At 41.1% G+C, this 27,946-nt stretch overlaps 1 protein-coding gene across 1 annotated transcript in view; it reads right to left on the minus strand.

Moving 5' to 3' along the window:
* Positions 1-1,490: 1,490 nt before the first annotated feature.
* Positions 1,491-27,946, minus strand: part of LOC130435279 (SH3 and multiple ankyrin repeat domains protein 2-like) — a 113,040-nt gene continuing 86,584 nt past the window's right edge. Inside the window, exons 7-12 of the mRNA XM_056765768.1 lie at positions 13,396-13,476; positions 7,981-8,090; positions 7,717-7,828; positions 2,879-5,045; positions 2,375-2,489; positions 1,491-1,976 (exon numbers count right to left, since the gene is read on the minus strand). Of these exons, the coding sequence (XP_056621746.1) occupies positions 1,491-1,976; positions 2,375-2,489; positions 2,879-5,045; positions 7,717-7,828; positions 7,981-8,090; positions 13,396-13,476 (3,071 nt within the window). The remainder of the gene's footprint in view (positions 1,977-2,374; positions 2,490-2,878; positions 5,046-7,716; positions 7,829-7,980; positions 8,091-13,395; positions 13,477-27,946) is intronic.

Below are 27,946 nucleotides of genomic sequence, written 5' to 3' on the forward strand. Positions count from 1 at the left end.
TCTCATCATAACCCATGTTCTCAGATCTATGGCTGTTGGTCTACACTATGAGCTCTTCCTGCATTACACCTTTTTTGAATCTGTAACACGCACCTTAACATCATATCAGCATGTTCTTTTATTTTCAAATTGGCCACACAAGACACGCACATAAAATAATCAAATCATTGTAAAGTCCATTGAGAAACAGACAAAGACCACTGATTTGCCTATCTAGCACCCAAACTTCGAGTCCGGGTGCTCGATCTCTGTCCGGGACTCAGACATACACTATCGGTTTAAATCTAAATTTAAGACCCATTTTGAACATAGAATAGTGCTGAGCCTTGAAGGGATTGTTAGACTGCATTAAGAACTTCCCATGAAAACAGTTGTTTTGTGTTCAATTGTCAGTCTGTCTGTCTTTCATCTCCTCATGGTCTGCCTCCCCAGCCAGATTCTCATCCTCTGTTAAAAATATTCCTCAGCCGCTAGACATTAACCACAACATCAGACTCAAACATTTTTAAATCATTATTAAATATTATCATTATTAATCAAATTATTTATAACTTATTATAAGTTTTCCTTTTCAAACCCAAAACTTATGGATTGCAGTTGTAGCGTGTCACAGGCTGACTCTGCTTTTCACATGGGTTTTTTTTTTTAGTTATTAAATCACTGAAGTTTTGGGTTCTTGCCACTGTCACCAAGATGGCTTGCCTAAAAAAATGTATCCTAATGTATATTTCATTTACATTTAGGCATTTGGCAGACGCTTTTATCCAAAGCGACTTACATTGCTTTATCCTATACATTTTACATAGGTATTTGCAATCCCCTGGGATCAAACCCACAAACTTGCTCTTACCACTGAGCTACAGAAAATTCATGGTAAATTATTGTGATAGAGAGCTTGCACAAATATGATTTTTTCTGTGTTCTAGATAGTCGTTGTTAATGATTCAATTTAAGTTTCCAGTTTCCAGCCCATATATATACAGTATATTAGCTGTCTAGCTTTTAAAAACCAGAACATTTCAACTATACTCTGCTGATATCGCAAGGAAATTAGGCCGTTTCTGATGATTCCTCAATCAAGCCCATAAAAAACATCAGCAGCAGAAGCAGCAGCACTTACTGATTCACTTTTTAGAATCCAACACTTTCACTTTCCACTTTGGTATGATGCTTATGTGAATATTTTGTGATCATATCCCAACACCTGGATCTACACAGAGAAGACAGCCTTGGAAAAAAATGGTAGACATGAGACTGGCTGAAGTATTTACAAAGTGATTCTGTCATTTCAGCCGAGCTTCAGTGATCAATCATATGGTAGACATGTGTCCTGTATGTGGCTCATTTAATTTTCTTTCTGTTGAATCCTGCCACAAGCTCCGGAGCTGACGCAATATGATGAATGTGAACGCTTGCCCGAGGAGAGATCCATGCCTCTTGTCGTACCGTTGTTTGAACACTCCTTAGAGGGAAGAAGCGGCATGTTTACTTCATCCGTCCATTAGAAGTTTTAGAGCTCTCTCAATATTCACCCTGTGACCTAGACAAGTCATGCCCAAATCTATGAGGTCTTCCTTTTGGAGGTTAGGAAGGTGAGTGCCCTCAATCTCATGGTCTAAGAAGGCTTTCCTGTGTTCTTCCAGATTAAGGCTTTCGAGCCATTCACCTACATCATGCTTGCTCCAGCACAGGACGCGTTTGCTGAGAAAGGGCTTGTCGGACGCTGTCTGAAACAATGTAAGGGAAGATGCAGATGGACTGCTAACCGGGCTGCAGCATTGCTCTGCATTCACAATGGGGGGCGTTGGCATGCTGAACACAACGGTTAATGTTGGGGAAGTGGCAGTGCCTGGCATACAGGATTCAGGACGAGATAAATCCTGAGGAGACAGGTTCTTGGCTGCTGTTGATGTCATAGTCTCGACTGCACCCTCCCTGTAATCAGAGAGTAGGACATATGTGAAGTTGATGTGTATCTAAACATACATAAATATATGGTACACCCACAATTCATTATTACATATTTGGAAAGAAAAGACTTATTTTAACTTATTTTATTGGAAAAATGTTCAAGGCAGGGGCAATTTATAGCTTACATCTTCTAAATGATGTTGTTTTTTCATTGCATCAGGACATCATTAAATCTGAGTCACTGGATAGAATTGTGTAAAAAACAACCATCCTTGTGAGGCATATCTGTCACGGTACGGGCAATGATAGAACCCAAATCCAGGTTTTAACAAAATGTATTTATTTAATAGAGAACACAAAATTAAACCCACGTGGGGGGTTAAACAATAATAACAAGGGATAAAACGACACGTAAACAGGAATGTCGACTAACTGACACTAGACTAGAATTTACGTAACTCACGGACAGGGAACAAGACGCAACGTCTTCAACAAAGTTCACTCTCTGGGACACAGCGCTGGGACACAGCGTAGAAACAACCTCTTGGACAAAGTAAACAGCAGGCATACGAACTGGACTGAGAACAAAACAAACAAGCACAGGACAGAGAATAAAAGGGCATAAAATAGGTAGACAAACAAAGGATAATTAACAATAGGCAGGTGTGGGTATTGAAACAGTGAAGGGAAGCTAACGAGGAAACGAGATGGGCAGGGCCATAGACGAGACACGAGAAAGCACATGGCATGCCAATATATAAACACAGCCATGTCTATATCATATTAAATACGTGATACTATCATGGTTCTACCCCAAGGCTGGAAAAGCCTCAATAGAAGTGGCAGAACCATGACAATATCACGGTTATTTCCTATTTACAGTTTTGCACAGAAGGCATGATTATCAAGCCATAAAAAGAAGACCGTTTGAGGTTTTGTGAGTTAAGCCTATAGTGCTGCTGCTTACCTTGAGCAGATGATTCTGGATCCCACAGGTGGGTCAAGAGACCCTCCCTGTTTTGGACGCTTGTCTTTCTTCATCTGCTGTAGTTTGGAACTGAGCTCACTGATCACACTGGCTTTGGGATCGGGGTGAGATAGGAAGGGGCTCTCATGGTTTGAGCCTTCCTGAGCAGATGTTTTGCGAGGCTGTGAGAGTGTTCCACAACCCAGTGGTGGTGGAGGAGCTGGAGGTGGCAGTCCAAAGGTCTCCACACTCTCCTTTATCAAATGGTCCCTGTAAAGTGCATTGCTCTTGTTAATTTTGGGCTTGATTTTTGGCTTTGCTGGAACTGCCGGCCGGTCCATCAAAAGAGTTTGCCCATTCGCATAGACTGTGGACATGTCCAGAGCCTCCATTCCTTCTGATAAAAGAGTAGAAATACTGGACACAGTAGAAATTGTGCTTCTGACCTCAAAGTGAGGATCTCCTCTGTTTCGACTGTCAACTTCATCAATGCCCGAATCTGTGACTAGCTCAACAATCTCTGGGGGAGGTGGAGGGTAGTCGTAAGGACTCATGCAGTTTAGGAGCACTGAAAGACATTTGGACTCAGTATCAGCATTTATGGATGCATGGGAATGATCAGTCAGTAACGGCCCAACTGCGGTACTGTTGTTTGTCTGCTTTAAAGTCTCTGCTACGTGATCCTCTGCAATATCAATGCTGTTAGCAAACTCCAGAGGTGGTGGTAGGGGTTCTGCCAAAATAAACTCTGTATATATATCCACTGAGGGCAGAGGAGGCGGAGGAATCCTGAAGGAAAACTTCACAGACTCCTTAATGAAAGTGTCAGAAGTGAAATCTTTGCTTGTACAGGTCTTCGGAGATGGCTGGGAGTTAGGGACAGTATGTTTTACATCAGTATGAACCTGTTCGTTGGGTATACTGTCCATAACTACAGACTCTTGTTTTAATTGATGAGACAGACTGTTTACATGTGGTTTGGCTTTGTGCACTGTGTGAACCATGAGGAGCCCTTCTGACTTCTGTTGCGACATGTTATGGATGTTCTTCACCTCCTCCAGCTGATTCCTTTCCCTTGCTTTCTCTGTTTCATGACTGCTCTCCACAATGTTTTTTAACAAACCGCCACAGTCCTTTGGTTGCCCACCAGTGGCAATTAAGTTGGACTGTAGCTTAGTGTCTATGAAGAGTGGTTGGTCTAGGTCTGCTTTTGGAGGATCCCCTCTAGGTGCAGGAGCTTTTTCTTTCATATCTTGATCACTGGCTGCCAGACCCAGAGCTAAGGGTGAACGTGTATCCAGTGTCTTTTCTGTAATAAAATGTTGCATACCTCCATTAACTGGACTACACATAGTAGGATAGTCCTCTGTGAGTGTATTGAGGGGGTCAGTAGTTGGTTCGGAGATGTTAAAATCTGTCATGTTGTTATCAAACATCCCTTCATCTTTGGACACAGAGTGCCGCAAATGCGGTGTAGGAATAAAAGAGTCCTCATCTTCAAGATCCATAGATAGAAAGGCTGGGGAGTTTCTGCGCACTTCCAGCCGCTTCTCTCGGTCATGCACTGCCCCTGCAATAGCAGCTGCAAAAGGGTTGCTTACAAGTAGACTTTCCTCAGGGCGATGTTTGTCAGGAGTGATAGTGTCAATTTCGATGCTACTCCCTTGGCTGCTCTTGCCACTACTGCTAGTCGACGGCTCTTTGACAATTATCGTTGGTATTAGGATTGAGCAGGTTTTCCCGGGGTTATCTTCAACATTAAGTTGCTTAACTAGTGTTCCCTTCCTCCGGGCTGGTTTTGCTGGGACATACAAAGGTTTGATACCTACGTCCAAATAGGGGTTCTCTGGGAGATGAGCCCTGGTAGGGGCACACATGTTTTGTAGGGTACCTGAAGGACTTTGGGAGTCATACTGTTCAGAGTTCTGCTGGTGATATATTACCAGGCCTTTGTTTATGGTATGCCCTCTTTCTGTTAAGGCCTGTGTGTAAATGGACTGGTTAGGCTCATATCCTCGTGCAACAGGAGCGCTGAGGTTGTAAGGTGGAGATGGAGGACATATGCCTGGAGGTGGGGGAATATATTCAGGAGTGTCAGGCATAGAGAGACTTCTTGTGAACTTGGGCAGGGTATGTATCAGGAACTTCTTCTCGTCGTGTGTGAATCCTTGGAAAACAAAATGATGCAAAATGCTTAGTTTGAAAGCTCAGTTTTTATCTCAATATTTTGCTTTAGTGTGTCAGAAGCAAACATAATATAGATTTCCAAAATTTGTTGAATTTTTGACTGAAATAATCAAGTGACAACATTACTCCCTAGAATGGACGTTGTGCAGAGCAAAAATCATCCATTCAGAAAGAGATAAAAAAAGACACGGTATAGGCATGATCTATTCATAACAATAATAATTCATTACATTTTTGGTTGCACTTTTTTGGTTACTTAAAGCACTTGGAAGTGGGAATCACCTTAACAACCACCAATGTGCAGCATCAATCTGGATGATGCACTGGCAGCCATGTTGTGCCAGAAAGCTCACCAGCTTATTGCTGGAGAGGACATGGAGTAAAGAAGCCAATCATTATATGGGGATGATTAGGATGCCACGATGTCGTGGCTACACCCATACTATTGCTGTTCATAATGTACCTATAACCTTACATTGCTCTCCCTATCTGTAAATTACCACTGTATATACTGTAAATTATATCTGTACTATGCTTTTGCACTTATCTGTATATAAAAGATTAACACTTCAAAATATTCCTGCACTTCTGGTTAGATTCTGTTACTCTGCACAATGACAATAAAGTTGAATCTAATCTAATCTTATTCAAAGGGTATTATTAGGGCATCTTCTTACATCCTGGGACGAAGGATTTATAACAGACAGCAACAGATTCAGGTTATTCTAACTGTTTTTTAAATGTTGCATCGCTTCTTATGTTCACCCAAAAATAAGAACAAAGTAATGTTTACATGTATGAAATTCCATGAGGGTGAGTAAATGATGACAGAATTTTCCTTTTTGGGTGAACTATCTCGTTCTTTATCTTCGTATAATCCAGGGGCCTCATTCATAAAATGTTGCATAGGAACCCTCAAATTTTTTTCAAAGAATGCAAGAGTGATTCATATAACGAATGTACGCGCAGAAAACGTGTGTATGACTCTCTTTTAGATGTGAAACCTAGAAACAGCAAATACTAGAATATGAAATCTAGAAATCACATTGAACAATGTCTAAATAAATCGTCACTGATATATGAAAGAGCACATCAACGTCCAAATCCTTTATGAGAATGGCTTATATTTCCAAAAACCTGCAGCACTCGGACCAGCAAGAAAGTGAGAAAATAAATGACATGATTAGAGACATGTATAAACTGGCTCAAAGCAGGGTAGAGAATAAGGCTATGATGAGGTCAACCCCAAAACAGAATGACTACCGGGTCATGGTAAAATACACCTGGTGGTATCTGACAAATGAATAATGGAAAAGCTAGAACTAGCAGCGGCAAAAATGTCCTGTAGTGACACTCCCCTGAACAGAGCCCAAGAGGCAGCCATAGCACAGAGTGTGCTCTGAGGCTGTTTGGGCTTTCAAATGTCAGGGATATTGCTTCCGTAAGCCAATGTGAGGGGTTTTGTTTAGAATTGGGATTCCCAGTTTGCGGTTGAGCCCTGGAAATGAAGTCTGATTGCTCTTTCTGTAATCCTGCAGGGCATGCATGGGACACAGAGCATTCAACCTCTCATCCTCCGCAAAGAAAGAAAGGAGATGGGTGAAAAGCAGACAGCTCAAGCACCTAACATGTGACTGCTGGGAAGCACTTAGGCATAAAGGCTAGGTTAGACCCTATCTACGCTGAGATGAATTTAGTGCACAAAGAATGAAAAGAGAGTGCACGCAAAAAGATGACTTGCTTGGCAAACAAGTCAAAGCAGGAAGCTATGCCCTCTTGAAAAACAGAAGCTTGAGGGCAAATGTTTCCCAAAGTCTCTAGAACCATGGAGAGGTCCCACTCAGGCACAGGAAGGAAACAGCAAGCACGCTTCATGAACCTGTGAATCGAACTCAACATGACATGCAGGGATAGCTGATAAATAGACCCTAACAGTAGAAAAGGATTCCTCTTTATCTATTAGTATGGTGGTTTTTGCACTATAGTATTGAGTTTTCTTATATAAAATGATGCATTTAATTAGTTATAGGTTTCATGTATTCTTATGAAATAATATTGGGCCTCATCAGTAATAGCTCTTGAACACCTGCATGAACAACAAACATCTTATCTTAACTGCACGTACACCACAAATCATTTTTAATAAGGATTGGTTTGTCGCATAGAGTCAAGGAGGCTGGTATCTCTTAACAGTGAGCTCATTTTTAACAAGTTAGAACACTTGAACATCTGCACACACACCAAATATCTCTTAACACTAAGACGAACTCCCCATGGGGGAGCATGTCTCCCCTTGCCGGATGATATGCGCTACAGCTGTGGTATTGTCGCTGTGTACCAACACATGATGCACCTGCAGGCCAGGCAAAACATGTCTCAGCCTTCCACACAGTTAGGAGCTCCAAGTAATTCTATGGGCTGAGCAAAGTGTGCTTGACGAAACACCATTCACTGCCCTGCCTTCTTGTGCCGTTCTTTTTGGGACCAAGAAATAACAGGAATAACCCCCTGATTGCATAGATGCACAGATGTATCAGCCATATCAATAGGCTGAGCCTATTGAAATCCTAGAATCACCAGTTTTAACGAACACTTTAATATCTTTAAATATTAAGGAATTAAAAATGATCTGTCAACAAAGAGATGTTTACCAAAAGATTTTTGTCTTCTCATTGTGTCTTTTGGCCCCCTGAGGTATCTCCTATGGTATCTTCCAGGAACAGTTGGTGGAACTCCTGCCGCTCCCTGCCTTTCATACATCAACTGCAATTAGATATAAAAATCAGAGCTGAATGTGCACAGAAATGTTTTCTATATGTATTTATGTATAATCATTAAACTGAAAATTGTCACTAAGGTTATTACATGTATTGGTTTCAAGATGATACATATAAATACAGGTAGGTGCAACTCACGTGTGTGTCCAAAAAATGACTGGAGGGGTGGGGCTTGATTGTGGGAATGTTGTCCACCGAGGTGTTTTCATGTACAGACTTCTGTGACTGGATCATCTCATTCACTTTATCTGCAAACAGCAGAGTAAAAAAGACTAATAAGATAAAAAATAGAAAACATAAGAATCTCTAATAAGAACATTTTAATTAACAGATCTCTAAACAATTTTCAAAGTAATTTAGTTTGTTATAAGAATTAACAATAAATATTTGTGACCCTGGACCACAAAACCAGTCCTTACCTATGGTCATTTTTTTCAAAATTGAGATTTATACATTCTCTGAAAGCTTAATAAATAAGCTTACCACTGAATTATGGTTTGGATAGGACAATATTTGGCCGAGATACGAACATTTTAGGGTGTTAAGACTCGCCTTTGAAAAAGAAACAGATTTTTTTAAAGCTCTATTGGTTTAACGCTGTAATCCGTAACCGTTGTGGAGAGTAGATTATCCTGAAAACTTTACATAGAGACTAAACTTTGGTGGGTGATTCCTAAAAAGCGAGTAGTAGCAAGCAAAGTTTGTATGCACGATTTTGATGCATCCACTTATATATTTGATATATTTATGGTAGGAAATTTCTAGATATATTCATTGAACATGATCTTACTTTATATCCTAATGATTTTTGGCCCATACAATGTATTGTTGGCTATTTCTACAAACATTCCCTGTTACTTATGACTGGTTTTGTGAACCAGGGTCACATATTATACAGCATCAAGTTTACATTTATTGACTTTATTGAAAGCATGGTCTTTATTTATTGAAACATCTGTTTTTCAAGGGGTTCCTAGACACTTTCTGTAGCCTTACAACACAATATACAGCGCAGATTAACACAGGTATAACACCCGCAAGACCGGCCTTGACCACCCCCCCGGCACCAGCGTCTGGTACAGCTTTCCTGTAGCTCAGTGGTAAGAGCATTGCATTAACAACGCAAGGTTGTGGGTTTGGGGATTGCACATACCTATGTATAAATGTATAGGATAATGAAATGTAAGTCGCTTTGGATAAAAGCATCTGCCAAATTCCTAAATGTAAGTGTAAATGTAATGTCAACTTCTTCAACAACGACTTCAACATCCACCCAGTCCCATGGCCGCCCCCTTCCGATACTCTGGCTCCGAGGAGGAATGCAGCGGGTTCATTCTACAATGCCGTCTGTTTTTTTGAGATGCAACCTCGGCTCTTTTCCACTGACTCCTTGAAGGTGGCGTATATCATCTCCCTGTTGACTGGTAAGGCCCTGGACTGGGCGAAGAACATTTGGGAAGCTGGTGGACTTCTCAGTGCCTCTCTTGACACTTTCCTGGATAGGGAGGGGTGCGGTCCTGAGGGACAATCATGGGTTCATCGGGACTATATCCTTGAACCAGCACTTCTTAAAGAATTTCACGACCAGAACCCCAAACGTCCAGCTCCTCGTTCCTGAGGTCGTCGTCGTCTGGAAAGGTCTGCTGGAGCGGACCGTGGGGAGGGGGGTACTATAACACCCAAAAGACTGGCCTTGACCACGCCCCCGGCACCAGCGTCTCCCCCTGGATATCCTCTCACTTTTTCCCCAGACTTTTAGTTACACTACACTTCCCAGGACTCTGTGCACTCACTCATCTACACTGATCATGCACACCTGTACCTCAGCAGTCACACCTGCACCCAATCACCCACATGGCATATAACCATCACTTGCACCATCAGACTTTGTCAGGTCTAGATGTATTATGTCTTATTGTACTTCCCCTGACTTTCCTAGTTTATGTTGTTCCTTAGTTCCTAACTGTTCTATGTACTCCTGGATATTATATATTTCCCGTGGATGTCTGTTAATACCTAGTGTGTCAAGAAAACCAGTTCACTTAACCCCATTGTTAGATCGTGTCTGTCTTCCTTGTACATGGATTGTTACAACAGGCTTGCCTTGGCTACAGCCTATGGGCCACAACCTGTTTACAAAACCTCTGATTGGATTCTTTCTTTTTTAATTTACTTCACTGCAAATAAAAACTAGACCCTCATTGACCGATAAGAAATATAACATAAAAAAAGGCGGTGATTGGATAGATGTTACATTTGGGTCACATCTGTCCAATCAGCTGCTGCTGAAATCATGTCATTCATTTTCATTTACATCACTGCTATTGCTAGACGGGATAGCGGCAACAGTGGAGCACAAAATACAAAGATTAAAAGAACAACGTGACCAAGATGGCAGCAGGAGGACTGTCAGTTGGCATCGGCTAACATCGGTGCTGCGGTTGACATAACTGCAGCGGAATCCTGAGCTGTTGCAGCAGTTAGCTCAACATGTAATCAGGAATATTTCAAGGAGTTATTCCACAATGACACGCAGTAAAGATCCACCAAGGGTTTTTAGAGGGCGTTTATATTTTGCGTATACTTGTATAAAACTTGAGCTTGAACTCTCATGGTGTTTGCCGTTGCTAAGTAACCCGGAATGTAGAGGAAACACTGTAGTATTTGATATGTGTGTATCCCAGTTTGATTGTTCTGACATCCCTCGCAGCGTTGGTTTGTGTCTCAGCTTGATTCTATACCTGGTGAGTTTGCATTCCTAACGTCAAAAAAAAAATACACTAACCCTTTCTCTCAACAGGTAGTGGTCTAGCTTTTGTTGAAACCAGTAACTCTGTATTGGCACCTAATGTATTATGGCTCCTGTATGAACTATCGCTTATTGCTCCTAAACTCTTTGTAAGTCGCTTTGGATAAAAGCGTCTGCTAAATGTCTAAATGTAAATGTAATGTCATCACGAACGTCGATGACACATGATAGTAAACTGAACACGGGTCAATATATTGTGTTTCTGAATGACATGATGCTTTTATGCGCAGAGCAGAGTGTACAACACTACTTTACTGTTTGTTCGCTTTTCTGCTGCTTGCAAATAGTTTATTTATCAGGACTATCTTTAAAACTGAAAACATTTTATTTTCATGTCTCTCTAAAAATGCTATCTATGAACATTGCCGGCTGCTTGCTGTAACCACGACGCGCTCTGGGTTCGGGCTAATACCGGGTCAGAGGGAAGGGGGAGTCTGCAGACCTGGAGTAGAGGACTGCTTCCTGACCCGCGGGTTTCTAGTCGTGTTAATGTTTAATGATGAGCCTCGGGTTTGGGTCGGGTTTGTAACAGCAACAAAAAAATAGAGTTTGCGTGCCGTGTGCTTGCTTGTCGGCTGCGTTGTGATCTCAAAAAAGCAAAGAAGAAAGTTTTAACTCGCACAAAACGTTTTTTCGCATAAACTGTTCTGCGCTTGTTCTCACTCACTGCTCCTGCTGTTTTCCTTGTTGCCACATCATAGCAGGTGATGGTGATATGAGTGCGATAAAATAAAAAGTTACAGAGGGAAAAGTAAAACAATTCCTAATGATGAAGGGAACGGTGCACTCTGTATTAAGAAAACCAAAGATCAATACAAACTCAAATTAAAAACTTTTTTCCCATGGAATAAAATAAAGGATCATATTATCTAATGTATATATAATATACATTTTAGTTAAAATAGCTTAATGCTCCTGATTAAAATGTATGTGGGTTTTATCATGTTTGTGATTGTTGGTGCTCAATTAATCGTGCATCTGGTTTTCCTAATAGCAATTGTTGGCTGGCTAATTAGGCATATTTTGTTGTGATGTTATTGTTCTCATCTCTAATAATACTTGGAAATAATACAAATGTGTTCAAGAATGCATTTTACATATTTACTGCACTTTAAACCAATAGCTTGTGTAATAAATACATCAATTACTTACAGAGACATATGTGACAATGTTTTAATGCTTAAAAGTTTTAATGACAATCTCACTTTTCTTTGCACAGTCCATCATCAGTGGCCAAAAGAAATGGCTTGACATATTTTGCAATCCTTCTGCCAAGACCATGCTTGTGCCTGTATACATTGACAATCAGAACCAGATTGATGACCTACTTTCACCTCACTTCAGTTCTGAAAGGACACCCTCACAATGACATAATCAAGTTTATTATGGATGTCCTTTTCAAGAGGTGGGTTCTGTGTTAGCTGTGCTTTAAATGTTTAAAAAAATGTTTTGGTTAATGTAGAAAGGACACTCAGTTTTGTTGTACAAAAAATAATTTTGATACTGAAATGATACTTGTTGGGGGTGTTTACCCATCTTGACTTAAATCTTTCTTTGATGGTCCATCATCTGTTCCCCTGCTGCTTTGGAAAATCTCACCATGCTGGAGGCTGAGGAGGAAATTTCTACAAGGGCGTGTCATTGACATAAGGTATGTAAGGATGCTATAAAGGAGAAATGGTCAAGCATGACATGCTGCCATTATTTCCAATAACAATTTTGTCAACAACTTGAAACTTTCTTTTATCAGTAAACGGGAGCAGTTTGAGATTTTGAAGAAGAATGGCAACCCGTAGGATTCATTATCGGCAGCCATCCTACAATGATCATCAATCCTGTTTATGATAATGGTCTTTTTTAAATAATGTTGTTCAAAAGAAACTGTCATTTTTTTCTTAGAAGATAAAAGACCTTAGAAGTTCCTGAAAGCGGTGAATTGTGTTTTCTTCATTAAATAGAATGCAGGACATCTGCTCGTGTATTATCCATTGATGAATATGTTCATCGCATGCTTGAATTCACACCCTCCCATAAAATGTATTCACATATGTCACATGATTCACATCGAGTGGGCAATCGTGGTCTAATGTTCAGAGAGTTGGACTTGTGATCAGACGGTTGTTGGTTCAATCCTCAGGGCCCGCGGGTCACGATTGAGGTGCCCATGAGCAAGCCACTTTACCCCTACTTGCTCCCCGGGCGCTGCAGTGATAGCTGCCCACTGCTCCGGGTGTACGTGTGTTCACCACATGCTGTGCGTGTGTTCACTACTCACTGGATGGGTTAAAAGCAGAGGTCACATTTCGGGTATGGGTCAGCGCCAACAGCGGACACACCCCCAGTGTTTGAGAGCAGAGAGTCATGCTTAGATCTTATTTTATTTTCTTCTATGCTTTTTTCTCCATTTAAATTTGACTGGGTGGTTAATAACACACTTTTTCTGTTCACAACACATATTTTAATGTCACTTTACTCTGACCTTAAGTGGATTAAATGCCTTTTAGAACCTGTAACAACATATATTTTCAAACCCTATGTATTCTATTTAGTTGTTATTCTCTAGATACGCTCTTTAAATATTGAAATGCAAAATGTAAAAATAATATTCTTTATGTTTTATACATTGTTACAACATGCAAACAATTCTGTAAAGATGCTTTGTAAAAAGTTACATTGTGAAAAGTGCTGTACACATCAAACTGCATTCAAATGGATTTGTTTGTCTAAGTTATAGTAATGCTTACCAAATTCTTCTGGTTCAGATGTCACGGACTTGGAATGCTTTGAGAGTGCAGTTGTTGAGGCTCTCTTAGGAGGGGGAGGTGCTACAACACAATAACACAATTGTGATTATAGGAATTTGACATTTGAAGAATTTTCTCCAAATGATTCTCCTAAATCATGGAAATACTGCGTCAGTATTGTGACTACTAGTCGTGGACTAACTATTTTCCTAAACTAAAAACATGCAGCCAGTGCAACATCTAACTAAGATCCTCAGATATATAATGAGGTGAGGTTATAAAAGTGAGTTAGAAGGCAGTCCTAAAATGAGGTAATCAAGATATATAGTACTTCAGGAATCCTTCATAACTGTAACATATTACCCTTAGTCCTCATTATCAGTATTGCCTGCCAGATCTGGTGCCGGGCCAGGATGTCCTTCCATATTAGCATGAACATTCTGATTGACAGGGTAGATTATGACTAGCTTCACCAATTCAATCAATTGCTCAATAGTGTCTTTGCCGGCAGGATCTTCAACGATATTCCCAAGAGTCGTTTCACCCATGGCAATGAGAAATTTACCACAAAAAAAGAAGCAAGCTGTTTAAATCTAGTGGATCTCACCCCTGTCAAGAGCCCTTGTATGTCCATAATTAATAAGAATGATAAGGATTATCACCTACTATAGTGATGACTTGCCCGGTAACTGTCCATTCCTCCTCATACATACGACATACAGTATGTATACCCGTGGAAAATTAGGATTCTCCTGTACCGCACGAGCAATTGCATCAAGAGAGGTCAGACCTGAACCAGCAGCTTGTGCCAATACCACATGCAAATGGATGACAGCTGCAGGTATCTGACTCTGCTGTCAGCCCATGTCAGCGCATTTTAAGCATCAGATACATTAGGGATTACGGCCTAAAGGGAGTGACCAATCGACTACTCGATTAAGCTTAGTGGTGGAGATCGTACCTCTAACAGCAAATGCCACAATAGTCAACAGAATAGTTGATACAACTCTATTACGGGTGCGATGAGGCGCCGCCTCAGCCATGTGATATGGGTAATCAACCATTTGTCCTAGGTTTGTTCCAGTTCGCTAGGTGCGTGCTTCTGAAGAAGTCAAGTCTGAACTTGGCTGTATTTTACAACTGGATGCCACCAGCAGTCACTTTAACTGCTGCTAAAATTCTGGAAAAAAAAGGGTTTGCCCTTTCTCCAGAATGTGTTAGTGTATTATGAACGCTTCTTTGATTTTCAATGCAAGTGGCAGTTAAATACGAGAAGCAGAGGGCTTGCACACACACATGGAGCTCATCGGAAGAGAGAGTTCATGCGAACAAGGAAGATAAGGACACGCACATGGCCACACTTCACTCACACCAAAGAAGTCAGGAAGGAGAGAAGACACGAAAGCGCTGTTTATCCACTAGTTAATCGATCACAGATACTATCATTAGCACAGAATGACAAAAAATGTGGCGCCAAATATACTTGGGGATCCATAAATATATCTGGGCAGACCGCCCAAGTAAATGCATTGTATGAGAAACGCTGGCCTCGGCTGGGTCAGGATGTTGTGTGCATATTTGACTTACTCCATCTAGGAACCATACAGCATCACACAACCCGTCAGTGTCACGTAAGATCCTCTTTGATTCTTCCCAGGCAAGTCCAGTATCCATCAGTTGGGTTTCTGGCAGGCAAGGAGCCATTTTTTCCATAACAAGATGTTGCCTTCTCAATGCACATTGTGGGATACATAGCGTGCAGATATAACTTGCTAGCACGAGTCACGTCGAGTATACTCTGATTCATGATATCTTGAGTTAAAGGTTCAATATCCATATTGTGTAGAATAGACACACAAACATTTGCACCGACAGCACCCTGATGGTCAAAATCTGCTTGGGTATCAGCAAGTCCTCTCAAAATGATATTCCGACGGGCATCTGCCACAGTGGCTTGCTGGCCACAAGGGGTTTCACCTCCGCCTTGACAGGTATTACGATTTTCACAAATTAGGTTAGGCAGTATTTTCACGTTAGCACCACAAGAAAAAAATTTAGTTTGAAAACAATTGTAATTGACATTACTCCATGGTTTAAGACTGCTGAGTGAAGGCATGCTCCATCACACCTGAAGATGAGATATCAAAAAAGCTATCTGTTTCATAGTATCTCTCTGTCAACAACTCCATGACTTGAATGCAGCAGATGTCATATCTCACAATATGTGTGTAAAGGAAACCGGGTCTCCATCGCAGGACGGAATTATATCTCGATATGCAGGAGCAGCCTCACTAGGAACAGATACTTCCACTTCTTTGTCTTCCTCGTGTTTACCTGAACCTCTCTGAAACAAATCTTTATGTACTGTCAGGAGACCTGTACATGCGTCCCGCATCCTGGCAAAGAGCTGCAATCAATTTACTCCCCTTTACGCAGGTAAAGACAATCAAGCATTGTATTCAAGATGTATAAGGTCAGTGTAACAGAAATACTATGATGCGAGATGGTGAAATTTCAATAAGTAGTTAATTTACACAATATCAACAGGTGAGCGTATGGCATGAACTGATGAGAGTAGAAGAGAAATAATACTGTGTGGATGCAGACAATGCTCGTTTCAACAAATGCAACAAGATTTTTGCTAGTAAGTGCGGAAACACACGCAATCTGGCAAAACATCTTTCACAAGTGCTTTATGTGCAGACAGAGAAATGCAACGTTTTCGACTGCCTAGCTACTAGTTCATCATCCACGCCCTCAGGTACGTATGCTAGCCTAGCAGTATTCATAAATAATACAGACATAAACATTGCATAAGGTTTCTTTAAATTAGTATGTATTGATTTAATTAACACACATCACATTAAAAAATAGCCTACATATAAATATCTTTAGAGTATTTTTTCTTAAACATTAAAAATGCTTTCACAGTACTGCATTTAAAATGGATGAACCTGACAGGGCCTGTTGCTGATGCATGTGCTACACCAGCGGTTCCCAATCCTGGTCCTCGCGACCCACCGCTCTGCATATTTTGTGTATCTCTCTTGTTTAACACACCTGATTTAAATCTCTAGCTCATTAGAAGAGAGCTTAATGAATGAACCGCGTTCCGATTGACGTGTTCCCTGAACTGTGTTCATTGCTCTCTACTCCCTGCACACATGAAATCGGCCGACGTTAATTTAAGAACACGAAGAACAAAACTTACTATGGAAGATTGAAGGGTAATGTAACCGTAATTTTGAGATTTGCGCAACATTATCCACATTTCGAACGGGATTTATGGCAGAATATCTAGTGATGTTTACTTCGCAGGGCTCTTATGGGCGTATTAAACAAACCTCCGAAGCGGTAGGAGAAGCATTCAAAATATGCAGAGCAGGGGGTCGCGAGGACCAGGATTGAGAACCGCTGTGCTACACTACACACATCATCACGAAAGAGAAGATCTCCAGCCACAACACATAATTGGAATACCATTTCTTTATTATTAATAAACAACAACAACAAAAACCACAGACAAACTTAGGCCCACATGCATTTTATTTTAATTTTCTATGAATAATAGGCGGGTATCAGTCATCTTTTACCTGCATTAAGATATGTTAGGTCAGTAAAGAATGTTTTAAATAGGGAAAACAACTCCAGCTTTAGTTTTGTCTTTCATAAAAAAAACACAACAAAAAGTACCCATAAGAGTACCATTTAAGTACCGGGTGGTATCGATAAAAGTAGTAATACTGTTAAAACCTTAACTATACCCATACCTACCTGTATAATCATACAGGTTAATCTCGATAACACTTTGGACTCCCGGCCACCCTGCGGAGAAAGCTGTCGTGGTGAAGAAGGAGCTGAGCCGCAAGGCGAAGCTCTCGATTTACCGGTCAATCTACGTTCCTACTCTCACCTATGGTCATGAGCTATGGGTCATGACCGAAAGGACAAGATCCCGGATACAGGCGGTCAAAATGAGCTTTCTCCGCAGGGTGGCCGGGCGATCCCTTAGAGATAGGGTGAGAAGCTCGGTCACTCGGGAGGAGCTCAGAGTAGATCCGCTGCTCCTCCACATCGAGAGGGGCCAGCTGAGGTGGCTCGGGCATCTTTTCCGGATGCCCCCTGGACGCCTTCCCGGGAAGGTGTTCCGGGCATGTCCCACCGGGAGAAGACCCCGGGGAAGACCTAGGACACGCTGGAGGGACTATGTCTCCCGGCTGGCCTGGGAACGCCTCGGTTTGTCTTCGCCATGGTACCACATACAGTTTTTGGTGTTTCATTTATTTTCTAGAATTGTTGGCATATTTCTTGTTTCCCGTTCGGACAAAAAATGTGCTTTCTTGCTTGAAGCCATGTTGTTTGCTGTAAAACAAAACCGCTAACAACTGCCGTGCATGCGTGCGACCTTTCAAAAAGTGCCGCGAAAGTTCCTAGGTGCCAGTAATAGTGCGATTAAGGTGTGTACATGTCTATACCACATTTCGATAATGCAATAATGAGTACTCCACCCGTCTTAATTCGAATTGTGTTTACTACAATTATGAGTTTAGACAGATTTAGCTAATCAAAAAGCTCTGTTTACATGCTCCATTCTTAATCAGAGTATTGTTACGATATGCGGGGTGGAAGAACCCAATGCAGGCAGGCACGGTGGTGAAGGGGTTTTGAACAGATAATTATTATACAAAAACACTACAAAAGGAAAAAACAAAACCCACGAGGGGGAAAACAAGACAGATAACTATAAAATAAATGACACAGACTAACTAAACTAGAAAATAAACACTAGAACAAACACTACGCTACAATTACTAAGACACAGAAAACGACGAAGAACCGGAACAGGGGTAACAGGAAACTACAGAACATAGATTTCGACGTACGGCTACAAGACACAGCTTAAGGTGCATAGATCACTCCAAGGAACAAGATTAGGTACAAGAGACACACAATCCACGAGCACAGGACGAAAGACATGAGGATCATTTAAAGGGGAGACAGACAAAGGATAATTAACAGGGAGCAGGTGAGGGTAATGAAACACTAATGGGAAGGTAACAAGGAAGCGAGATGGCGGGAAACACCGACGAGACACAAGAGAGCACATGGCAAATCAAATCAATAAACAAAGCCATGACTTTCTCACACAAAACCCTAAGGCTATGCCATGACTCCGCTGCAAGACAAGAATAAACATGACATGATAGCAGAATCATGACAAGTATTGTCTTGATCTTGTTAATATCGGATTATTGTTGTTCAAGTAAACATGGTCACTGTCAATTTTACAGGAATGACAACCATATTTACTTACAGGTGTATATCTATATTAAAGTGACAATGAACCATTTGGTTTATTGTTCCCCCATGTGGTTGATATGCGCAATTGTCTGTTATCAATGTCGTAAATACTGTCGCTGTATAAGCTTCCACGTGGGCAGCGCAAATATATGTGAATTTGTTGACTAAGCAGAAACCGTTGTAACATCATGTCATTTCATTAGCTGTGCATGTACAAAGCACTCTTTTGGCTACCGCGGTGTATACTAATGGGCTATACTAGCACAAACTAGATTCTGAGGTAGCAGCTGGTTGTTAGCCGTTAGCACATAGCGTATTAGCTAAATAGCAGCTAATTGCTAAAGTTAGCTAGATAGCACATTTGCAGTCACCCAAAACACAACGCATGGATGTGAATGTGTTTAGTTACCAACGCAAATCATTTTCTGTTCTTATGTTTTCGGAAACACACTAGGTGCAATCAATAACTCGCTATGGGAATAGTGCCTTGCAGAGTAACAATAAAGATACCAATAACATAAGTCTACGTGCATCAACTAAGGAATCAGCAACTTTTGACCATAAAACATTTATTGTGGTTTGGTAGTCATCGTTTACAAGCATAACACCACATTTGTGACAAGATCATGCATAAATTGACAGAACACCTGCAACATAACTGTAACACATCTCAATAAAATGGAAGGAAGGAGGCGGGAACCGGAAGACATTTTAAACATTTAATAAAGTAATATAACAGCCGGTGGCCCCTCACGGACGACCGCCGGCGAAAAAAACATGAACATAAATATAAACACAAACATAACATAAGTTCGGGCCCGGTCCTCTCTCTTCCACGGTCCGGTCGCTCGTTCTCTTATATGCTCCCATCTCCTACGTGATTCGAGCCCGGTGTGCGCACAGCTGGCGCTTATTCACAATTACTCACCGGACTAGAACCACGGTCTTGCCCCGCCTACTCTACTACATACCCCCATCACTCCTCACAGGCCGGGGGGTACCCTCGCGACTGTGCAAGCTCCCTCCCCCTCCTTCGGGGGGGGTGGGGTGGGGGGTATGCAGCGACGAGTCGAGACAACGGAGACGGGAGCCCTCGGAGCGACCGGAAAGAGAGAGAGGGGAGAGAGAAAAAAATTAAAAATAAAGTCCAGTTCCCGGACATGCTGCCGCTCGTTCCTCAACCAGCCGGAGTAATCTCCTTCGCGGTGCCTTGCGGTGGCCCTGGGGCTTCGGTGGACGGCTCGACCGTCCGCCCCCTGGCGGCCGGCGGTGGCTCCTCCTTTATCTGGGAGTCGGGGCGGGCTCCCCGTCCCCTGCTCCTCCCCCTTGGGCGGACGGACGCAGGCTCCGGCCTCTGGCAGGCGGTGGCCGCACTCGGCACTTCCGCCTCCTGCTCCTCCCCCTCGGGGGACGGACGCAGGCTCCGGCCTCTGGCAGACGGCGGCAACCCCCCGCTCCCGCTTGGACGATAGCCACCCCACCTCGACCCAGGGGCGCGGCAGCAAAGGTCGCCGTTCCACCGAAGCTTTGACGGTGGCCGCACTGTGCACTTCCGTTTCCCCAGAGCCACCGCTTCGGGCAGCCACTGGCGGACGCCCTTCGTCCGCGCTGCCCGAACTCTCCGGCACCGCGAGGCCACTCGGCGGCGAGGACTCTCCGACAGCATGTCTCTCCTTCCTCCCGGGTTTCGGCACCACTGTAACACATCTCAATAAAATGGAAGGAAGGAGGCGGGAACCGGAAGACATTTTAAACATTTAATAAATTAATATAACAGCCGGCGGCCCCTCAAGGACGACCGCCGGCGAACAAAACATGAACATAAATATAAATACAAACATAACATAAGTTCGGGCCCGGTCCTCTCTCTTCCACGGTCCGGTCGCTCGTTCTCTTATATGCTCCCATCTCCTACGTGATTCGAGCCCGGTGTGCGCACAGCTGGCGCTTATTCACAATTACTCACCGGACTCGAACCACGGTCTCGCCCCGCCTACTCTACTACAATAACATTATCTCTAGTCTATCTTACGGTTATAATTTATGAACCATTGCGCCAATAAGCAACATGAGCACAGCCAAATTACTAATATGCTGAAAAGTACAGAACACTAAGAAAAACATTTACATATAAGACTTTCAAATCCAGTAGCAGGACGGCTTACGTTAGGTCTCCATCTGTTTTGCAACCAGTGGCATCTTGCAGGTAACGTCAATGAGTGTAAGTCCGTCAGATATTGATTCATGTTCAGGCTCATGTCTGATCCCTCTCTCTCTTTCTTTTCTTTGCTTCCTCCAACAAATAACTCCTTGTTTTTTTGGCTGGCTCTGCCATGGTGATGTTTTGGTTTGTTTCGTCTACCTGCTAGCTCTGCTGTTGGCTAACTTCTCCCAGGCTACGAGTAAAACAAGACGTATGCTGTAAAGCGGGGCTTGTACCGGCCTGAACACCAAAGTTACAAGTGCAGTTTCAGCCTAAAGGAGGCTGCTTAGGTAGCAACGGCAGTGTGTGGATCTTAAAGAAACATGTTAAGAAGACAAATAAAGAATAGTCTATCTATATTGCAAAGATGTTTATGTATACTATTCATTAGTTGTGTAAATTGTACTGTTCATCTAAATATGATGCAATATTTCATGCTACCTCAAAATTTTTGCGATACCATACGATTCGATCCAATTCAATATTTTGATATTACCTGCCTAGTTTACATAAGCAGTTACATTTTTAATAACTCACAAATACAACGAACTGAATGTGCTGCTTCCCCAGAGATTGGCTAAGCATTAGCCGTCAGAAGTACTTGCAACATTTTCCCACTGAATGAAAGCTAAGGTTTATCATCTAAATGAATCCGTTCCCCATGATTATTACTATAAACACGAGCCTCGTCTAAAAGGTAGAGGGGGAGGTGTCGCTGCACTTTACAAGAATTGTTTTATTACCTCTCAGAAGTCTAATTTTAAATACAATTCTTTTGAAGTCATGGTACTTCACGTATCGACACCTAATACTAAGGACAAAACATTTTTAAAATTTATTCTAGCTATTGTATATAGGCCTCCAGGGCACCACACAGATTTTATTAAAGATTTTGGTGGGTTCTTATCAGAACTAGTACTGGCCGCAGATAGAGTCCTTGTCGTCGGTGACTTTAATATCCATGTAGACAATGATACAGATGCCTTGGGACTGGCTTTCAAAGACACTCTTAACTCCATGGGCGTTAGTCAACATGTGTCAGGACCCACTCACCTTCGTAATCATACTTTAGATTTAATACTTTCTTATGGTATAAATGTGGACGATGTTAAAATCGTTCAGCAGAGTGAAGATATTTCGGATCATTATCTGATATTATGTTTGCTTCAATGGCCTACGGCTGCAAATCAAACTCCTTGTTACAAATATGGTAGAACGATCACTTCAACTACCAAAGATGCGTTTCTCGATAATCTGCCTGAATTGTCTAAAATATCTAGCATGAGTAATAACGTTGACGATTTTGACACTACTATTGAAAATTTTAACTCTACTTTCTCGGAAATATTAGACATAGTTGCTCCTCTGCGTTTAAAGAAAATTAAAAATAGCAGCCCAACACCGTGGTATAATGAACACACTCAGACTCTAAAAAAAGCATCCCGTAAAATGGAGCGCAACTTTAAGAAAACGAATTTAGAGGTATTTCGTATACCATGGATGGTTAGTACTCGAAATTACAGGAATGCAATAAAAACGTCTAGATCTGCCTACTTTTCAACACTAATAGAGGAAAACCATCACAACCCTAGGTTCTTATTTAACACCGTGGCTAAATTAACAAAAAATAAGTTGTCATCGACGTCAGATTCTGATTATCAGCATAACAGTGATGAATTTATGAACTACTTCACGAGTAAAATCCAAGATATAAGAGAAAAAATTATAACAATGCAACCTGTAGTGAAATCCGCTGAACAAACTAACTACAGCACCCCTAAGGAGAAATTGCAATTATTTTCTACAGTAGATCACGATGAACTGTCTAAAATCATTAGATCATCTAAATCATCAACATGCATGCTAGACCCTATACCTACAAAACTACTGAAAGAAATGCTCCCAGAAATTATAGATCCTCTTCTCAGTATTATTAACTCATCTCTGACATTAGGACATGTGCCTAAAGCATTTAAGGTGGCTGTTATAAGGCCTCTTTTAAAAAAAACCAAACTCGACCCTAAAGAACTAGGGAATTACAGGCCTATATCGAATTTACCTTTTATATCTAAAGTTCTGGAAAAAGTAGTTTCAACTCAATTATGCTCCTTCCTCCAAAGGAATGACATTAATGATGAATTCCAGTCTGGATTTCGAGCATGTCACAGTACAGAGACTGCTTTGATCAGAGTTACAAATGATCTGCTTTTAGCGTCTGACCGTGGCTGTATTTCGTTATTGGTGCTGCTAGACCTCAGTGCTGCATTTGACACCATTGACCACAGCATACTTCTACATAGACTCGAAAATTACGTTGGCATTAACGGAATAGCATTGAAATGGTTTAAGTCTTATTTATCCGACCGTTTTCAATTTGTAGCAATAAACAATGAGGTGTCCCGCAAATCACAAGTCCAGTACGGTGTACCACAGGGCTCAGTCTTGGGACCCCTGCTCTTCGCATTATACATGCTACCTCTAGGAGATATAATAAAGCGACACGGAATTAGCTTTCACTGTTATGCTGATGATACTCAACTTTATATCTCCTCGATGCCTCATGAAACCCAGCAGTCTCATCGAATAAAGGATTGCATAGTTGACTTAAAAATGTGGATGAGTAACAATTTTTTACTACTAAACTCGGACAAAACAGAAGTGTTACTTACTGGACCGAAAACTGCTATGCGTAACAACCAAGAATACTGCTTAACGATTGACGGATGCTCCATAAAATCCTCGTCATCAGCTAAGAATCTTGGCGTTGTATTCGACAGTACTCTCTCATTTGAAAGCCATGTCGCAAACACCTGTAAAATTGCATTTTTCCATTTTAAGAATATATCTAAATTACGTCATATGCTGTCACTTTCAGATGCAGAGAAATTAATTCATGCATTCATGACATCAAGACTAGATTACTGTAATGCACTTCTAGGTGGTTGCCCTGCGGGCCTATTACAAAAACTGCAACTGGTTCAAAACGCGGCAGCTCGAGTTCTTACACGTACAAAAAAGTATGAGCATATAACCCCGGTTCTGTCAACCTTGCACTGGTTACCTATAAAGCATCGCATTAACTTTAAGATCTTGCTTATTACCTATAAAGCCCTACATGGTCTAGCGCCGCAGTATTTGAATGAACTTCTATTGTATTACAGACCTCCACGTACATTACGCTCTAAGGGGTCCTGTCAGTTGGTAATACCTAGAATTTCAAAATCAAGTGCAGGTGGTAGATCGTTTTCTTATCTAGCGCCTAAACTTTGGAATATTCTTCCCTGCACGGTCCGGGAGGCAGACACACTCTGTCAGTTTAAATCTAGACTAAAGACTCATCTTTTTAATCTTGCATACACTACACCTCCATAATATTAATCCTCAGAGGATTTAGGCTGCATTATTTAGATCAACCGGAACCAGGAACACATCCAACAACAAATGATGTACTTGTTGCATCAAAGAGTGCAGAACAGTACTCTACTCTCAGCCAGTCTTGTCTCTTTGTTCCAAGGTTACCGCAGGATGCAGTTCATGCCCAGACCTGATGGCAGAGCTGAGAATGGGAAGCGGTGACCTGACAAGTGCTAAGAGGATAGAGCTGGATAAAGGACGCGACAACTTTGTTTTTCCTACAACATTTCAAATGCTATTAGATTGTTAATGATAATCTTTAATCCTTAATTTTTATATTTTTACTAAGCCTTGTTGTGCAAGCACTGTTGAGCTTGTGCAGAGGCAGCAGCTTTTGCCAGAGGGGAACTGGAATCCCCTGGTTGGGCCTGGGTTCCCCTGAGGTTTTTTTTCTCGATGGGAGTTTTGGGTTCCTCACCACCGTTTGCATATTGTTTTGCACTATCTGCCTGGCCGGGGGGGCTGCTTTAGAATTCATACTTGTATTAAATGTGTCTCATGTACAGCTGCTTTGTAACAATGAAAATTGTAAAAAGCGCTATATAAATAAAGTTGAGTTGAGTTGAGTTGAGTTATCCAAAATGATATTAAGTATTTCTATATGTGCCTCTACAGTACTAAACAAAGTCATTAAATCTAGTGAAAGGGTTGCAAATTGAGCAACACTTGCAGGACAAATTATGAATGAATAGGTGTGTACAGAGAAGCTGCCGCGGTCGTGGGTCGGATTTTTGGTATGATGGTGCTCCACGGAAAAATAAATATAGCGGAAATGCCGAACTAACAAAAACACAAGCTGTGTCTCAATCCGCTCGCTTGTTTAGTAGTCAGGGAACCGACCAGGTAGTCCCATTTTAAAGGCCTATCGCGTTCGCAAAACATTCCAGTGCACTGAAAGGTTCATTCCCTAAAAATTCCCACAATACACTGCAAAAACCGCATTGATGCACCTATGTTCCCTTACTGGAAATCACGTGACAAGTTTTGAAGATGTTCAACCGAAATCGCAGGAGCCTCAACTGAATGAACTTCATGAAATGTGAAATAACTTTTCAAAAGACAAACTCTTATGTTATGTATAAACAAACATTGCTAAACAGGCAGGCAACACAATCTACTCAACAGTTACATTTACTAATCCACCAAATTGTGCACTGAAATGTAACAGAATAATGAGGTTTCTCATATGTACTTGTAACTAGTATTTCAAATATAAAGTCAGAGAGATTTTGGTTTTTCCGATTATTGATTTATACCAGCTGTGAAGTATCACAACGCACTTAAGCAGTCACATCACAGGAAAATAAGCGAACAGTGTGGGAATGGGCTGGGAATGTTACTTATCAAACATATTTAATTACAGATTACAAAATACATGCTTTTAAAAGTAATCCTATTTCGTTAGATTACACTTATTCTGAATACTTTAGAATACTTTGGAATACTAATAAATTAAACAAAACAAAGAGATCCTCTACATATAATTTTAAACAACAGCAGTTTTACAGTTTCCCCTCATTGGACATTATAGTCCATAATTGTAAGTATGTCTCAATATTCTAAGAAAAGACATAAAAAAGGTCAGAGTCAATGTTACAAAAAGTCGCAATTACCTTAAAAATGACTCTAAAATACTTTTGGGATGTAACTGTAATTCAATTACCACCCATTTAAAAGTAACAGTAATGAAATACAGTAACTCAAATTTTGTATTTTAAATTCGTAATTAAGTGACATAGTTTCGTTACTCCCCAGCCCTGACGGTGTCCCAATGAGAAGGGAGCCAGGGTCTTTACCAGTGCCCGAACCCGTTTACACAATATACTGATTCACCATCTCGGGAGCTGATGGAGACATAGGGACACTTATACAGAGGTTACATGAGGAATTGGGATGTGCAGAGTGTCAAAATAAAGATACTTCAAATCAGTATTTTACGTGTGGCATCATTGCATCAAATTTTAGCGATGCACCGATCCATATCGATGTAATGTTACACCCCTACAATTCATGCCCATGATATGATGCATACTATTCATGCGATTATTTCCTATAAATAGAAAAAATATTACTATAGCTGAAACTATAACTAGAGAATATCTTCAGTATTTAAACTGGCTCTATTTTTTATAATATCACTACTGTAGGATCTATTTAAAAATTTGGCTTGAATATAAACGGCATGGATTGTCCCCTCCTGTTCTCTAGGATTTTGTTCATTTAAATGCCAAATGTTCTGTGAAATCTTCTAGAGATGTGGTCACCAACCCTGCTCCTTGAGATCGACCTTCCTGAAGATTTCAGCTCTAACCCCAATCAAACATACCTGAACTATCTAATCAAGGTGTTCAGGTTTGCTTGATAATTACAGACAGGTGTGCTGAAGCAGGGTTGGAGCTACAGTCTGCAGGACAGTCAATCTCCAGAAGCAGGGTTGGTCACCACTGTCATAGAGTATCTAAACACCTATACATGATTATGATGTAGCCTTTTGACTTTAAGTGAAAGCTGGAATACTATGCTTCTGTGCAGAAAAAATGGTGTAAATGATTGTTCATGGTGACCCAGCAAGGAACTGTGGAGGGATATGATCCTGGGCTAAATTTGATACAGTACACCAAAAGGAGATTTTTTAAATATTGTACATGGTCCGTTTCCAAATGGATTTCAAGTTACCAATGAGCAGAGGTGGGTAGAGTAGCCCAAAATTGTACTCAAGTAAAAGTACTGTTACTTCAGAATAATTTGACTCAAGTAAAAGTAAAAAGTAGTCATCCAAATAATTACTTGAGTAAGAGTAAAAAAGTGCTTGGTTAAAAAACTACTCAAGTACTGAGTAACTGTTGAGTAACGTCTGATTTATTTTTTAACAAGCATTCAATCAGACAGACACAAATACAGTGTGTGTGTGTGTGTGTGTGTGTGAGAGAGAGAGAGAGAGAGAGAGAGAGAGAGAGAGAGAGAGAGAGAGAGAGAGAGAGAGAGAGAGAGAGAGAGTGTGTGTGTGTGTTTGTGACAAAAAATGCAGAAACAAACAACTTCGCAAAAGAATTACTCAGTGATGTCACTATTAAGCTTCAACAGTAGTTGGTTCTCAAGGTTCTTGCTGTGAAGCTGTGATCGTTTTTCAGTGAACAGGAGTCCTTAATGACTGAAAAGTCTAAATTAAATTAAAATAACAATTAATTTGAAAGTTAATTTGCTACATTTCAGATTAATATATTTGTTTTCCTTAAAATTTTATTTAACAGTAACTTCAACACTTTGCAGTTTGAATGATGTCCTGCATAAACAAAATGATGGAAAATGTTTATGTTTCCACTGTTCGATATTGCCCACGCCTCATACACACACACAGATATAAGTAAACACTTTGTGACTTTTCGATAGCGCCCACGTCATTCTCTCTCTCTCTCACACAACATACTAAAGCATTGCAATGCAAACGCAGCCCGCTTCAGAGCTAAAGCGGGACTACAGATTAAGTGTCCCTAAAGAACCCACGTATCTAACAGTAGTTCTGCATTATATTAATTAATTTGCACGCGAGTTTTATTTATTTTTATACCGTGTAAGTTATTTTCTGTGTAAGTTAAATGTATGCACCGAACCGTGACGCCCATACCATTTCGG

This window comes from Triplophysa dalaica, chromosome 14, assembly GCF_015846415.1.
Source record: "Triplophysa dalaica isolate WHDGS20190420 chromosome 14, ASM1584641v1, whole genome shotgun sequence".
NCBI classification, from domain to species: domain Eukaryota; kingdom Metazoa; phylum Chordata; class Actinopteri; order Cypriniformes; family Nemacheilidae; genus Triplophysa; species Triplophysa dalaica.